Source organism: Mus musculus, chromosome 4 (assembly GCF_000001635.26).
Source record: "Mus musculus strain C57BL/6J chromosome 4, GRCm38.p6 C57BL/6J".
Taxonomy (NCBI): domain Eukaryota; kingdom Metazoa; phylum Chordata; class Mammalia; order Rodentia; family Muridae; genus Mus; species Mus musculus.
The window spans coordinates 65,379,207-65,396,024 of record NC_000070.6 but is presented as its reverse complement, the minus strand read 5'-3'; the positions used below and the strand labels follow the sequence as shown (position 1 = coordinate 65,396,024).

General features: G+C 40.9%; 1 protein-coding gene across 4 annotated transcripts in view; it reads left to right on the top strand.

Moving 5' to 3' along the window:
• The window catches only part of Astn2 (astrotactin 2), a 1,023,735-nt gene extending 1,008,513 nt beyond the window's left edge, over window positions 1-15,222 (top strand). For 2 of the 4 annotated variants that reach the window (NM_019514.3, NM_207109.2), the window contains 2 exons: window positions 771-954; window positions 14,336-15,222. In NM_019514.3, coding sequence (NP_062387.2) covers window positions 771-954; window positions 14,336-14,573 — 422 coding nt within the window. In that variant the 3' untranslated portion in view covers window positions 14,574-15,222. The remainder of the gene's footprint in view (window positions 1-770; window positions 955-14,335) is intronic. The other 2 variants (XM_030253680.1, XM_006538104.3) reach the window with 1 other exon arrangement.
• Window positions 15,223-16,818: the final 1,596 nt, after the last annotated feature.

Below are 16,818 nucleotides of genomic sequence, written 5' to 3'. Positions count from 1 at the left end.
GGAACTCACTCTGTAACCAGTAGGATTTTAAAGCAATGAGTAAATTTATATAAACTGCTGAAAAATTAGAGGAAGAAATAGTACAAATTAGGTGTTTTTCTCATTCTGACTCCAAGTGCCTTAGACTCTTCTGGAGTCAACTAAAATGACTAATGAAGTGGTCACACATAGAAATTTTGATTGGAGGCTTCAGAGTTGAAGAGATGCACCATCTCTTCATGATTTATTTAAATCACAATGGTTAGCAGAGTTTGGAAGCATGGGAGTGACCCTGAATGACAAGATGAAATATCTGGACTTCCTTTACAAGGTTTGTGAACATAGATCTATCAGACCTGACTGCAGAAACATGTTGGAAACATTTCAGAGGTGAGACAGAAGGAAGACATTGAGAGAAGGAATAGTTCATTTAAGTTTCTGTAATTCTTTGGAGTTTCTGTTAAATCTTTTACACAGAATATAATTAAGCTTAGACTTTGAGTGCTTAACTTTCTGTCAGCACTTGCATTGATCCCTTTGCATTTATTTTCTAATTTATTTTTCCCAGCACACCCCCAATGCTGAGTAGACATCCTTATCTTCAGTAATAGATAGGAAAACTGAGCTCAACTAGTCAATGATACATTTCAGATGGAATGGAGATTTTTCTATGTAAGAAGACCATTCAAGTGAACCCACATGCAGCTATGCCTTTCTTCTTGTGAAACATGGGTCCACCACCAGCTTTTCCTCTGCTGTCAGTGATGCGTTCTGTGCTTCTCACCCCACAGAGATAGCGGACAAGATTTACAATCTATACAATGGTTACACAAGTGGCAAGGAGCAGCAGACTGCTTACAACACACTGATGGAAGTCTCCGCCTCCATGCTCTTCCGTGTCCAGCACCACTACAACTCTCACTATGAAAAGTTTGGTGACTTCGTCTGGAGGAGTGAGGATGAGCTAGGACCAAGGTATGGGTTTAGGTGTGTGGTTGGAGAACCAAATGCTTTTTGCCTCTCATTAATTTTACTGATCCTCCTCTACCTACTTTGACAATGGGCTGCAACAAAAAAAGAAAGGTGGGTAGTGGTGAACAAAGTCTTGTTTATATTAAGGGTGGGGAGTAGGAAGAGACTGCTGCTTCCTGGAAATGTATTAGAATAGAATAATACTGCATCTTCTTGTAGAGAAAAAAAACAGCAAAACCAACCAACCAACCAACCAACCAAACAAACAAACAAACAAACAGTGCTGTTTTTGCCCTTAGCAGAAAAGTAACGGTAATCACTGAAAATAATCCAAGACTAACAACAAAAAATGGAACAAAAGAAGCACATTGTTCGGTTCTATAAGAGCATGAAGCTTCCCTGTGAAAATATTATAAAAGATAGATCAGGGTAGAGCAGAAAGTGTGGTGGGTAGGGAGGTAGAGAATCTAGGAAGAGTTGGGTAGGAGAAAGAATTTGATCAAAAAAATTGTATAAAATTCTTAATAAAAAAAGACACAACAGTCAACCGAGGTTTGTTTTGTTCTTTGTTTGTTTGTTTGTTTTAAGCAATTTGAGAGAGGGAGGAGAAGGAAGGAGAGAATCTAACCACTTTTCCAAACATGGGATCTGAAATCATATTGAGTACCAGATCGTTTTCCTAAATCCTTTTCCCCTGCCCCAATGGGAATTCTTCCCAAACTTTGGGTGAGCCTTCTGTTGGGAAGCACTAAAGAATTTCTGAGTTTTGGGGGCAAAAGTCTCAACAGCAGGAGAGGGAGAGATCAGCAGGGGCCAGATCTTGAGTGTCCTTGAAGTAGGGTCAAGGAGTTTGGATTATCTCCTTGAGTTAACAGCAGCTTTTCAAGTGTTGTTCACAGGGGTGTGAGGACAGCATTATCAGAACTCAAAGGGAGGATTCCTCTCCTGCAGTTAGAAACTAAAAGCACAGGAGGGGAGACCAAAAGGAGGCAGTGAGGCCTTCTGTTTGCTGCTGTGATAGCAGTCCCAGGGTGACTGTATGGTATTCTCAGAGTAGTAAGAAGTAGCACTGGGGAGAAAGGTGTGGCTTTCTGAAATATTTAACATGCAGCAGTCCATGCTTCAAAATGTCCCTGCAGGATAACTGTTGCCGAGTCTGAGTGATAAAGAAGTGGAGACCCCATGTGGTGTCAGTGAGCTTCCTAGAGTCACAGAGTTGCAGATGGTGGCAAAAGCTGTCTGCTTCTCCCACGCTGAGATGAGTTTGAGGCCCTTCTGGAATGTTATGAGACTTGATGAACAGTTGTTCAAATAGAGCTCTCTCCCCACAGCGGGTCTTATCAGTTCTGTTGGGTCCTGGACTGTAACTTTCTTCCTTTGACATGAAAGGATATGTCTTTAGATAAAAGCTAAAAGAAGATTGGCCAGCAGCAGTCCAGAGCCTCCGATGAAAACCACATGAGTTACCTCAGTGCCATCATACACCTGGGCTTAGAAAGGCATTCAGTTTTGTTGGGCTTGCCCACAGGACTCAGAGAATTTGGGGAGAAACAACCCCAGAACTCTACTTTTTCTCTTCACAACCTGCTAGCATCCTTTATAACCCTCCAAAACGTAAATTTTCCAGTAAGGCCTCCTGGCTGCCCATCGAGGTAAGACTACTTATTTGGTAATGGACAATAGTAATCAATTAACCTTCAGATACCATGTCCCCAGTCACTATCTGCTAGCTCCAACACATGTCTTTCAGTTTTCTCTTTCTCTGGTCTCTCTAGATCCCTGAGAAGGGATTTGAGCTTGCTCTAGTGATGCACACAGGTATTTCAGCAGGAATAAAACAGAGGTACTGAGGAGAGGGCTGCATCTTGACTGCTAATAAACTTTCTGTACAACTATTGGGCTATGCTTTGTTCTCTTCTTCAGCTTCTGTTCTTGTTTATAAGACGATTGGGATAAACTAACACCATCGAATTCTGTCGTCTGTCTGTCTGTCTGTCTGTCTGTCTGTCTGTCTGTCTCTGTTTCTGTCTGTCTATCTGTCTGTATGTCTCTCTGTCTCTCTTTATCTCTCCCTCTCCCTCTGTCTCTGTCTCTGTCGCTGTCTCCCCCCCCCCCCCCGCCCCCGCCACACACACACATATCAGTGGAGTTAAATATATGTTACACAGAACCTCAGGTCTTAGACTGCCACTCCCATAGACAGTTTGTAAAATGCCCACTCCTTTATTCTATGTCAACCTCATATCTTAATTATCTATGTTTAACTCACTAGTTGTATTTTACTGGCTTCTGTGTTTTCTGGCCTCCCTAATACAATGCAAGATTTATATAGTAATTCATCTTTTGTGCCTTATTCACTTTTCAAAGGAGATGCTAACCACCAGGTGCTTAATTGGATAGTAGTATAAATCTGTGTGGATAGTAGTATGAATCTGTGAGTGTGGATTCATTCTGATATGGTCCTCCTTCCGAGTCCTGTCTATTTATCTCCACACCCCTTAAGTTTTAAATGTCTCTTAATTCTCTCCATGCTTTCAAGGAGATATAGATTCCATTTGGAAATTACAGCATCCAGAATTCTAAGATCAAAGAATGAGGTGGCCATCTAGATATTAAAGGAATTGAGGAGACTTTGCTATATCAACTGATTTATAGGTACATTTTATGTAATAATTTATCAGGCCCTTTACTGAGAGTTGGTAAATGAGTGAAAAAAGCTGGTCAGGCTGTGTTCATAACTTAGCATCTAGAGAAAAAAGTACTATCAGCAGACAATTATAGTGGAGCAAGCCACAAGAAGCATGATGTGAGGGAGAGCGGAAGAATGTGTACAGCAATGTATCTGTTAATGTGCATCATGTTAAAAATGTCCATTCTGTGGGCTGGGAAGAACCTTAGATTTTGCATTTTGAACACACTATCAGATAATGCTGATATTGTTGGTCTAGAAGGACCCGATAGTGTCAAGATTATAGTTGTGGGTAGATAGAGCAGCAAATGCAGACCCCGACCCAAGAAAGAATCTCTGCCACAAGAAAGAGATGCTAGTGCTCAGAGCCAAAAATGACTAACCTGTCAGGTGCAGGGGGTGGATCAGGAGGAAGCCAGTTTGAAGAGGAAAGTGGTGGTGAGGTAAGAAAATAGAGTGTCGTCAGGAACTATAAATATCACTGAAGCAGAGAGTTCAAGGTGAGAGACAAGAAGGAAGAAATGAAAGACAAGGCTGGAGAATTTAACTAGGGTTAGATTTTGATGGCTTTTGTGAAATTCTACTCAGAAGTTTGTTCTTTATCCCGGAAGTTATGTAAAGGCTTTTAAAGGAGCAATTTAAATAAATTTGCTCTGCCTCTCAAGGGCTAACAAATGTACAGAACAAACATGATAAGGAGATGGGGCAAGGCACTTGTTTGGGCTGGGAGCCCAGAGTTCATGTCCTGGCTTTGCCACCTATTTACTGTAAGACCAGGAATCAATTTGACCTCCACTCTGGACCTCATTTGTAAAGCAAAAGGGCTTAACTCTTAAGGTCTCTTCCAGCTGGCAAGCCAAGAAACCAGAAAGCCCTGAAGGTCACAGCAACCAGAAAATGAAGACAGCATGGATGTCATTTCACCTCTAGCCCAACATCCTGTTTCTGGGGACCTAGGATGCCTGGGAAGAAAAGAACTTTTCCCAAGAGTTGACACAAGATGAACCCTGTTAGAATTCTCTTGGCCCATATAATCTCCAACCGAAATGTTTTCAACTCCTTCCCTGGTCTGGGTTTGCATACGCCCATAAAATTTAGTGACAAAGGGGCATCTCTTACCTCTGCCTAATAAATCTATCAGGCTGGTTTTCCCCAGAGTCTGGTTCTCATGACAACTATAGGTTACTGCAAACAGCTGCTCAAAGAAGACCTGCTGACACCCAGCTGTTCCACCATAAGGTTCCTATTAGGAGACTTGAAAAGCTGAGCTCATAGGTGGCCAGGGACCAGGATTTTCTCCACTCGGAGCATCCTTGACCACTCGTGAGCTCCTCTATCCTTTCAGTTATGTTTGGTCAACTTAAAAGGATAGTGAGAGGAGAGAAAACACTTGGAGAGATTTGGTTTCAAACCAATGAGCTATAAACGATTTATTTATTTCGTCAGTCATACTGATTTCCATAGCAGACATTCCTAATAGATCACAGAGTTATCACAGACTTGGTTCAAACTGAGGACTTTCTCAACCTTGAAAGACAGTCCAGTTTCTCATCTGAGAAGAGTTAGTACAACCATTGTTGTACCCTTAGTGAGAGGCAAGCAAACCTAAAACTATACTCTAGAGTCTTCCAAGATCATGTTGGCCCCTTCCCTATATGTCTGAGATCAGCAGTGTTGGGATAGCTAACATACTGGTAAAAATAATAAACACGTGTCTGGAATGTGTTCTCAAAATACCAGATATGCTTCAATTTTTCCTGCATGTTTTGATATTTTGGAGATGAAAATGAATTGTGTAGAGTGAATATACATTAAGTGTACTCTTCAGGAAAGACTGTTAAAGGGATTAATTATACTTCTTCTTCCACAGTATCTTAGAATGGAGAAATTCTGGTGAAAACTGTTACAATTTAGTTTGACTTCCAATATATAAGTTTCCTCACTGATGGATTAACAGATGGGTATAATCTTTATGTCCTTATCAGCTTCAACTGAAATAGTTTCTGGTCAATCAATTTGCCTTTAGTCAAGAAATTAACTTTTTATCAAGTCTCATGGGACAGGCCTAGTAGTGCATCCTCTTAATGCCAGTCCCCAGGAGGCTGAGGTGGGAGGAGGTCAAGTCAAAGTCCAACCTGGGTAACAAACCACAAAGGAATGTCATTTAAATGGAAAGTACCCATGGTGGCTTATATATCTGAACACTTGGTCCCTAACTGGTAGTGTTGTGAGGAGATTGTGGAACTCTCAGAGGTACAACCCTGATGGAGGGAGTATGCTACTGAGAAAGCAGGCTTTGAAGGTTAATAGCTTCTCTCCTACTTTTTGTTCACATTCTCTCTGCTTCCTGTGTGTGACTGAGATGTGATCTCTTAGCGTCCTGTTCCTATGCCTAGAGTAGACACCAAGCATCTAGAACTGTAAGCTGAAATATACTGTTCCTTAAGTTACGTTTGGTGATGGTGATTTTCTCAGAGCAACAACAACAACAACAAATATAACTGTTACACATAGTGAGGCCCTATGTTGAAGAAAACAGAAGAAAGGAAAATGGATTCTACAATTTCTTATGAGGAATCAAGGAGAAGAACCAATCAATGCATCCATTTTCACTAATTACTCACATGTTTAGTATCCATTGGCATAGGTATCCATCTGTCCCCAATGCTGGCTTTCTGTTCCGGTAAGAGGCTGAGGCTAAATTTTGATAGAGGTTTACTTTGAAAGTAATGCTCATGAACTATTAAGAAGCTGCGGAACCTTCACTGCTCCAGTTCACCGCACAAGCTAAATATATATTAGTGCATGCACCTTGTCCAAGTGGAAATATTGTCATTTCATTCCAAAATTGGAATTACTAATTTAACAGCACACCGATCATATGGCAATGTACAAAATAGAATGTAGAGATTTTCTAGATACGAGTGCTATCATTTCAGCTCTACCCCAGACCTAAAATTATTGACTGCATATACCTTTCCATAGACAGATGTGAATATAGACATGGATATTTATGGGAAAGGGGAATATACACAGTTTCATGATATCTATATACAACCACATCATAAGTGATCTCTGCTGTTTTTACCAAATATACATACCATCACCAACCTATTCATATCTAAACAATACACTAGCTGAGTATCTTTCCATTGGCATATATCTAAATGTATTGTTAGGCAAAGCTCAGTGGTTATGCAGTTATAAGAATGTATTCCATGGTATTCCAGCTCTCTATTATATACCAACTAGATGTCTTGGCTGTTAAAGATGAATTTTTCGAAACCACCTTCCAAATTATCTAACGCCTTCCTTAGGTCCACATGATGTAATTTGTGCTATTCCACTGCCTTTACTTGCTAGAAAACTGCCATTTTTTGCTATTTTTAGAGAGAAAATATTCTATATTTGTGTCAATTTGCATTTATTAATCTGTTCTTCTTGCAGCTGGGAAATGTTAACTGAGCATCTATTATGGACCTGGACATCTATATATCACTTATTTTTTGAATAGTAGATTGGCAATTAAGCAATAGAGAAGCCCTCTTGATACATAAACTGCCCAAGGTCACGTAACTAATGAGACAGAGTTCCAATTCAAAGTATATCTTGCCATATCAAATCAGCATTCTATTCGGTGTGACACATTACATCCCAAAATGTATGCACAACTAGGATAGATTTTGGTGCCCAACAAAGAGATAAAATGGTTCATCAGCAAAGGAGAAAGCCTGACAGAAAGTAGGAATGATCCAAAAGACTTCCAGAAGGTGAAAAAATTCACCCTCTCCTTGAATAGAGCCTCAGTGAGTGTGCACTTCTCTCTGAGAACAGTGTATTGGACACAGTGACATACTAGGTTTCCTCATGAACTGCTCATAAGAGGTAAATTGGATGGCATTTCTCCATAAACCAAGGCCCCTTTCTTTCATGAAGAACACACAAAAAGGACATGCAGGGACAACTCAGCATAAGAGGAAAACATGAAGACAAGCTTGGAGTTTATATCCCAGCACCCATGTAAATAATGAGTAAGCATTGTGGCATCCTTCTACATCAAAGACAAGGGATCCTCAGTGTAAGCTGTCTAACCATACTAGCCATGTCAGTGAGCCCTGCATTCAAACTGAGAGACTCTACCTCGATGAATTCAGTGGAGAGTCTCCCTATCAACCTTGAGTACACACACACACACACACACACAAGTGCACATCTATATGCATGCATCTATACTTGCATGTACTGAACAGAGATACACATGGAACACATACACACATCTGTACACATTCAGCTACACATAAAAACTATACTCATATACAGGAAACATATACAACTATACACACACAGCTACATACATGCATCACATACATACATGAGACACACACATCACACATACAAACACAAAATCACACAAAAAAAATACCCACTCTCATTTTGGATATTGGCAGCTACTTCTCTAAAATGTACTACTGTGGTCATCTACAGCAAGAGGGCAACCAATGACCATATTGAAGGAATCACATTAAATGTCAAAGACTTTAGTTATAAGGCTGTTAAAAATGATGCTATAGTGTCAATTTTAGCATGACATTCTTTTTTTTTAAATTAGATATTTTATTTACATTTCAAGTGTTATCCCCTTTTTTGGGTTCCCCTCTGAAAATGCCCTACCCCCTCCCACTTCCCACTGCTCACCAACCCACCCACTCCGGCTTCCTAACCCCTTTTCTTTGTAACACTTAATACCTTGCTGCAGACATGAGACAGGTCACATGACTTGCCGCTGGCTCATTTTGGCCACATAAAGAATTGGAGTATAATACAGATGCTGACATTGTGATGGGTGTTGAGTTCGATGATCCTGCATGGGTAGTTTCTGACAAGTAGCAGGCAACTCGATTATAATCATTATCATCCCTGTTGCTCTAATTTACCCCTTTACCTGCAGCTGCCTTCAGGACACCCCTGCCTGCCTGCCTCTCCCCTGCTTTCCCCATGCTCTGAATTCAGCAGGATACATTGTCACAAGCCCTTCAACATCTCAGTCTGACTACAGTTTATTAATGTCGCTGTACCTTGTACCACAGCAGGCCTACTTTCCCTAGCTGTGGCCTGAAAGGGGCATAGGGAAGGCAGTTTTTACTTACTTTACTCTGCCTTCTTTAATTCTGGAGAAATTCTTACAGCCTTGTCGTGCATGCCCTTGACTCTCATTCATTTGGCATTACCTAACCCAGAGACATCGAAGCTCAACTAGTGAGGCAGGGAGGAAGAAGAGAGGCCTGGATCAATGACTAATTGAGTAGCAGTGATGGAAACTGAATGAATGTCAAAGGCTCTGCACTTCCCAGGGAACTGGCAGCTAGGCCTAGCTCCTGACTCTTCATTTGGTTATAGTCCCCAGTTCTTTCTAGTAATCCATGACAAATTAACCATCTTCCTTCATATCTTTCCTCCTTTCCCAGCAGGCATAAGTCCTGACTCCAATGAGGGAGATTTCACTCTTGGTCTTTGCAAAACATAGTCACTTTGACCTAGGACTTCCCTAACCCCACAGGAATGCTTGAAGCAGACCTGATCTTTGATTTTGATTTTCTACAGCCTATAGCTTGTTACGTAGCACTTTGGCTTTCAGTCTCTTTCCCTTATCCTAGTCTTCTCCCACCTCTGGGCACCTCCAATCCATCTGTAACTGCTACACTTTCAGTGTCCTCTGTTGTTGTCTAAATGTATACTTTAATTTAGCATTTATTATCTACCTGCTTGTCCTAGAAACCTGGGGTAACAATTTCATCTCAGCCATCAACATTCCTACAGATTAAATGCCCTGAATCCTGTTTGACAAAAGAGGAAACTGAGGATCAAAGCAGGATAATGGGTCCTAAGGCCAAGCTTTTCCCCTATAAGCACTATGCCAATGTGTTTCTACCGTTTATCATTTGGGGTCAAGCTGTCTCATCTGCCGCTGTCACTTTTGCCATTTCAATTTTATAGCTGTGGAAAGAAGTAAGAGTCCTGTTGAAGAATCAAAGTAATCAAGTAATCAGAGATGGTAAACTGAGGACTTTGCCTCAACTTTGTACCATCAGGAATACTGGTTCTGGATTTGTCCACGGAAGTCATTCCTTTAGTGTAGTGTCTTCTTATTAACCTGAATGCTAACCCTAACCTTAATCTCCTATCAATGCTCTTTTCCCATCCATACAGAGAGAAGCTTTGCGTAATTGAGTTCTAAAACTCTCTCTGAGGAAACTGCAGGCTTTTGAAGACAAAGCATTTGGGCATGTTGGAAAAACACCCTTCGTTTTGCTTTTTATTGTTCTTATTTGTGACTGTCTGGATCAGCCAACGATTCTCTATTGCTCAGAGAATAAAATGTGGCATAGGAAAACCTAGATGGTCTTATGTCTGCCATAGCTGCCCACATTTTTTTTTTACCATCAATTTTATTCAACTACTAGTGTAACTAAACTCATTTATCTGAAGCATATATTCCATTATTGACTGCCATGCTGCTCTTTGAGAAGACTTTCATAGGTTCCTTTCACAGTTACATATTCCCCACCTCCTTTCTCATCTTCTATAGTCTTCATGTTTTCCAGTTCATCACTCTTGCTCCTCAATAAGAGACAGTACCTCTGGGAGCCTCCTCTAATTTTGACACTTAGAGCCTTAGCCAGATCACAATCTATCCAGATTTCTGGATCGACAAACAACAGCATATGGCCCCATAATGACAGTGTTAGCCTTGGTGGTGGTGGCTGTGACAGTGATGGTGGCAGCGGTGGCCATGGCTGTGCTGCTGTTTAGAGTGAAGACATTTTCCACATTTACCACATGCTTTCCATGTTGACTTGTCTAAGACTATTGTGTTACAGCTTTCATGGTTTTAAATGGACTAATTAAGACCCACTGTAAACCTGTAAGGTGAACCATCTGATGTCCCTTTTTGTAGTTGAGAAAACAGAGTAGATAGCTTTTCACCATCCCAATAAAAATTCAAACCAGCATCCCTAAGTCAAACAAAGGGAAAGAGGGAGTGCCCAGATGTGCTCCCAGCCTGTTTCTTGCTGTTGGTCTTATCTTCCACTACTTGCTTTCCAAAGCAGCAAAAAACATTTTCAAACAATGCAGATCCCATACAGTTTCTTTCTCTGTTTAAATGTTGGAGAGGCTGAGAACAGCTATGAAATTGTTCGTGTACAAATTTCATATGAAAAATTATACATGTGAAACATTTTATGACTTTTTAATTTTGTTCTTTTTTAACTCTGTTGGGTGATTCTTGAGTGTTAACTTTATGAATGATAATGTTGTATCACATCAAAATTAGCTTTATTTAGTCTGACAAGGGAAATTGGAAATGAATATGATCAAAACCCAGTGTATAAATGTCTGAAACCCTCAGAAAATAAATTTAAACCATTTATTTAGGCAAGTTTGGTTTACCCTCCACCCCTGCCATTACCTGCAATTTATAACCAGAGATATTACCTATGAAGAATTTAATGTAGATTTGTTATCCTCTTTCTCTCTTATTTATTTATTTGATTTTTGAGACAGAATTGCATGTGCCTGGACTGACCTGGAATTCACTGTGTAGCCATGGGTTAACCTTGAGTGCTTGACTATTATGCTCTGCTTTGGGAATGCTAGGATCACAGGCATATGCTAGGCTTGTGCATTTGTGGGGACGCAACCCAGGAGTTCAAGCATTCTACTGAGCTACGTCGACAGCCCTTCATTTTTTTTAAATGTCTGCAACAATATCTTATATCAAGAGTTATGCACACTGCATAGTTAAGACTGGTAAACTGAGGCAGTAGTGGTGAGATGGTTTTTGACTATCATCTAGCTGGCATGTGACTGGGCTGGAATCTAAATAACTATTAATGTAAACAGTGGAGATAACACAGGAACATGGATATGGGAACACCAGCCTATTTCCATCCTGCCTCGTCAGTCCCTGCAACCCACCCCCAACACACCACGAGTACGAGTACTGTGTTCCAAATCCCCAGGTAGTTTCCACATTCCTCTGTCTCTGACTTAGCCACTGCTGCCTGCTAAGCCTTCCACTCTGCGTCTAACAGTCAACACAAGCTCCTCTTCCACTAGGGAGCTTTTTTGGACAACCATAGCCCTGCTTTGACACCTTTTTCTATGTTGTACAACACTTGTCACTTACCTTTAATTCATTGCTCTTGGCTCCTGTTTCACAAACTTCATCCATCTGCTTTTCTCATAGAACCTATTGAATCAAAACATGGCTATAAAATATCCTCAACCAATAGGCAAGCATTTATTATGTTATCTCCTTTAGCTTCATCACAGTCCCCCTCCCCTTTTTAAGAAAGTGAGTTTATAAAGCATAGATAGATTTTTCCAAAGGTGTAGAACTATTCACAAATGGAAAATGAGAACCAGAGACAGATGGCTCACTGGATTTAAATGCCACACAAGCTGGATATTCTGAGTTCAGACACCTGCAACTCAAGTAAAAACCAGAAACAGAGGTGAGTGTTGGTAGTCGCACCAGTCCAATAGGAAAATGGGGAGAAACTGGAAATTTTTTCAGAAGCTCTCAGGCCACCTAGACTGGGATAAGCAGCACATAAGGGAAACACCAAGAGAGTTGACTCACATAAGGTAGAATGAGAAGACGAGTTTCCAAGGTTGTCCTCACTTCCACTTGTACAACACAGCATGTACCCACCCTCACACATAAACATGTACATACATGTAAGTAAATATATTTAGAAAATAAGTGCAAAGGGACTAGAGGGATGGCTTGGGTTTAAAAGCACACGTTGCTCTTGCAGAAGATCTGGGTTCCATTTCCAAAACTCATATGGTGACTCATAACCATCTATTACTCCAGTTCCACGGTATTCAATGAGCCCTTCTGCGAAAACCAAATTTGCACGAGGTACCACATATGCATGCAGGCAAAACAGCCATGCACATAAAATAAAGTGCATAAACCATAAAAAATTAAACACTAAACAAGTAAGACCAGAGCAGGAATTTGAACAAGAAAGGATGAGAAATATACTCCTTGAGCTCCTCGTAGGGGTGGGAGCAATTGCCTTCTAGGAGGGAGGCCTGTGGATAGAGTATGATCATAAAATGGTGAATTCTTGGCTCCTCACAAAATATTCCACCCAAGTGGTGAACTATACAAAGAGGACTTTTTGAAAGGCACTTCATAAATCATGCCTACGAAATGTAATACACAAGTCCAGTCCCGTTTCAGGCACCACACAGGTGCCTAACATAGTCTCCAATTTGTGGGGTCTATATTATAAAACACCTTCTCTCCCAGGGTCTCCAGGGGTCATGGAAAGGACAGAGAGAGAAAGACACAGATGCAGTCTTTCCTTAGTTCCCAGGACCCCTGGGCATCTAAAAGATGCTGGAATGTAACGAAGCACGTCTCGTGTGGAGTATGATCTGGGAAAGAGGCCTTCCTTCCCTTCTCTACGCTTCTGTGTCTACATCTTTGATAAGGGTTTAACTGGCTAGGTAAGTCTGTGAGTCTTAGAAGGTTTCTGGAAAGGCTATTTTGAAAGGTCAGGAGCCAATTTTATTGTCGTGGCAAATGTATGGTGCTATGTATACCTGATGAGATGAAGCTGCAAGATGGTGATCAGCATCCTACATGATTGTTCCTATAGGAAAAAATTAATAGTAGTACTGTTAAAAACAAAACCAAAAACCTTGGACTAGGAGATGCCAAAGATCTCACCTAGCCATCATTCTCTACTGCTAGAGGAATATTCCAAATAAGTTCCAAATGGGGACCATTACATAGAATGATTCTTGCTTAAATGAGTATTTAGGTTAACCTTGGTCCTGACATATCATGGTAACAATATATTGGAAGCTTATTGTGTGTAGACACTTGACCTAACTCATGCGTCCTCTCAGAAGCAATGTTAGAGGGCAAGGCAGCCGTCATTAGTTGAGAGATGGTTTAGAGGACTACAGTGAAATTCTGATTTGACAATATTCCCATTTAGACTTTGATGAAACAGAAAGCCCAGGTGGCATGATTTCCAAATGTCATGACAGGGAGAAAAATGCACGAGTCACTAAAGCCAAAGGGGCACATTTGGAAAAGGACTGGATTCACAGCTCTGGCTAGAGTGTTCAATAACTTAATATTTGACTTTGGTCAAGTAATTTTCTTTTTCTGACTATAGTTTCCTCCTCTGTTAACTGGGAGTAAAAACAAACATTCAGGACTGATCAAACATGTAATAAATATATAAAACATGTAGTAAATATATAAAATGTATACAAAGTAATGTTCATTAACTATGTAGCAGTTGGTGTCAAATTATAGTTTTTTCCAGATGTTTTTAAGTCATTACTATAGTAATTTCTGTTGGTCAGAGCTCCGAGACTGGTAGTATGTCACAAATCACAATTCAGTGAATGAAACTGAGAAAGACAGATCCTAAAGTCATCCTTCTGGGGAAGGGGCGAGGCCTCGGTACTCAGCCAGAGGCTTGCATTTGTAATAACACTCCATCATAGTCCCAGGTAACTCTTGAGTAATTTAAAGTAACCAAACTAAAGTTGGAAATGGGCGAAATATGTAGCTTGGGTAAGGCCTCTTTTAACAACTGTTGACCTTATTTAAGACATCATCTGGACTTCACTCTGTTCCTTTCTCTTTGTGCCATTTAGGAAGGCTCATCTGATTCTGCGGCGGCTGGAGCGGGTCAGCAGCCACTGTTCTAGTCTCTTGAGAAGCGCCTACATCCAGAGTCGTGTGGACACCATACCCTATCTCTTCTGCCGCAGTGAGGAGGTCCGGCCTGCAGGAATGGTGTGGTACAGCATCCTCAAAGACACCAAAATCACATGTGAGGAGAAGATGGTGTCTATGGCCCGAAACACGTACGGGGAAACCAAAGGCCGGTGAGGGAGGGCACTACCCTCCGCGAGCACAGAGACGCTCTTAGGGGGAGCACGACTTTCATGGATCCTGGGGCCTGGGTGGGCTGGGGGACAGCTGAGGGGCCTGGCACATGACACTTGCCAGCAAGGCCAAAGCAAACTGTTTCTCCGTGGACAGACAACAGAGAACTTTGTAACCAATGGAATTATTCATTTTTCTCTTTTATTTTTTCTAAGATATTATTTGACCCTATCAAATGTCTCTCCTTTTTAAACCTTTTCTTATGGATGGAAGTCAATGCGGCGGCAGGAGCTTTCGGGCGGAGACCAAGGAGCCTTGCATTTTCTTCCTCCATCATGCCATGGACCCCCCTGAAAAGAGACCTGTGGAGAGACAATTTGACTATTTCAGCATTAGCAAGAATGCCCTAGAATTGTTGCAGCAAGGAAGCTTGGGTCTTTAAGGGTCTCTCTCTCTCTCTCTCTCTCTCTCTCTCTCGCTCTCTCTCCCTCTCCCTCTCCCTCTCTCTCTCTCTCCCTCCCTCCCTCCCTCCCTCCCTCCCTCCCTCTTTCTCTTTCTCCATTATTGAGTTTGCAGGCCCAGTGCTTCTTTCTGCTACCTGTGGGTCTCTACAGGACTTTCTGTGCATTAAAATTCCTATTGTCTCTCTTTTTGCCTGGGTGATGTTTCTTACCGATGAAGTATGTCTGAGGAATCTCTGTCTATGCATGAAACACATATTGATTAATGAGGTACTAAATGGAAGACACAGGTTCAACAAAACAGGCTTAGGAGTTTTCTGACCTGTAAGGACTTATAGTCTAGTGATTACTGTAGAGAAGCAATCTAGGTAGTAGCAGGTTGGCCATGGATGAATGAATTCTTTCTAGAGAAGTGTCTGGATCATAGAATATGCTGCAGGAGTTAGAAAGTGCTTGCTTCAAAACTCAATAGCTTATCCCAAAGAATGAGGAAGAAGTCAGACAAAATCAGAAAAGGAAGGATATGGTCCAAGAAAGGGAAAAGCCATGATCAAAAGCAGGGAAATATAAAATCGAACTTTTGCCAAAGAAGCTTTTATTAAAAGTAGGAAATACTGAATTTAGAGTGAGCACAAGTAGCATGTTATTGACAGAATCGGAAACAACTTATCAGTGCCCATACTGTTTAAGAAATCAATAGCTTTTCTTCCAGCATCTATCACCTGCCCTCTTAGTGAGGAGTGGGGCCTTATAAACCCCTTATTCACACATGGTGAAATGATATCAAGTCCAGCCTTGTGCAGTTCTTGTGCAAGTAACCACAATTTTATTAAGTGAGATCATGGAAACAATGATTGTGTTATGTAGAGAAGAAAAGTATACAGGTGGTTGTAAAACAGGGTAACAGGGTATAGGTGTTCAACACTCCGTATGTATATGTATACAATGTTCAACATTATCTTTTATTGAAATTTCTTTTTCTTACTTAGGTGTTTATTTTATTAAACATTTATAGTAGGCTTCCTCATCATTCCCCCCCCTCTTTTTTTTTATTAGATATTTTCATTCTTTACATTTCAAATGTTATCCCCTTTCCTGGTTTCCCCTCCTAAAACCTCCTATCTTCAGAGCTCCCTGGGACTAAACCACCACCAACTAAAGAAAACACAGGGTGGGACTCATGGCTCTAGCTGCATTTGTAGCAGAGGATGGCCTCATCGGTCACCAATGGGAGGAGAGGCCTTTGGTCCTGTCAACATTATTTTTAAAACCTGAAAGGTTTAAAAAAAATAATGTTGGAATCAAAGTAAGACGTAGTAGAGAAGAGGTTGGAAGGTCAGCCGCTTGTGAAACCTTGGTCAATAAGCATGTCATATCTTGAAATAACTAGGCACTGTTTGTTCTATGACTTTAACTAAGACATGAAATAGTAATATCTATGAAAATTCACTCCAGCTATAGTATGCATGATAGATTGGACACAATGTCGAAGAGAAGCTAGCTATTCTCTTTCCAGGCAAGCAGTAATGATGTTAGCCTAGATCCCAGAATCAGGAGGACACCTTCCAACCATTGACTTACTTGTTTTTACTTGTTCATTTTTATGAAGACATAAAGAGGCAAAGTTGAGATTTCCAGACAATGGCAATCCTACTGCTACCCTGCATTTCCTGGGAGTTGGCTGGAGTTGTGATGAGTTTAAAGAGGTGTTTTTACATTCACAATACCTTGTTGTTTCCTCACTGATGTTTCCCTGGACTCTAGTCACTAGAGAGAATGAGATGTAG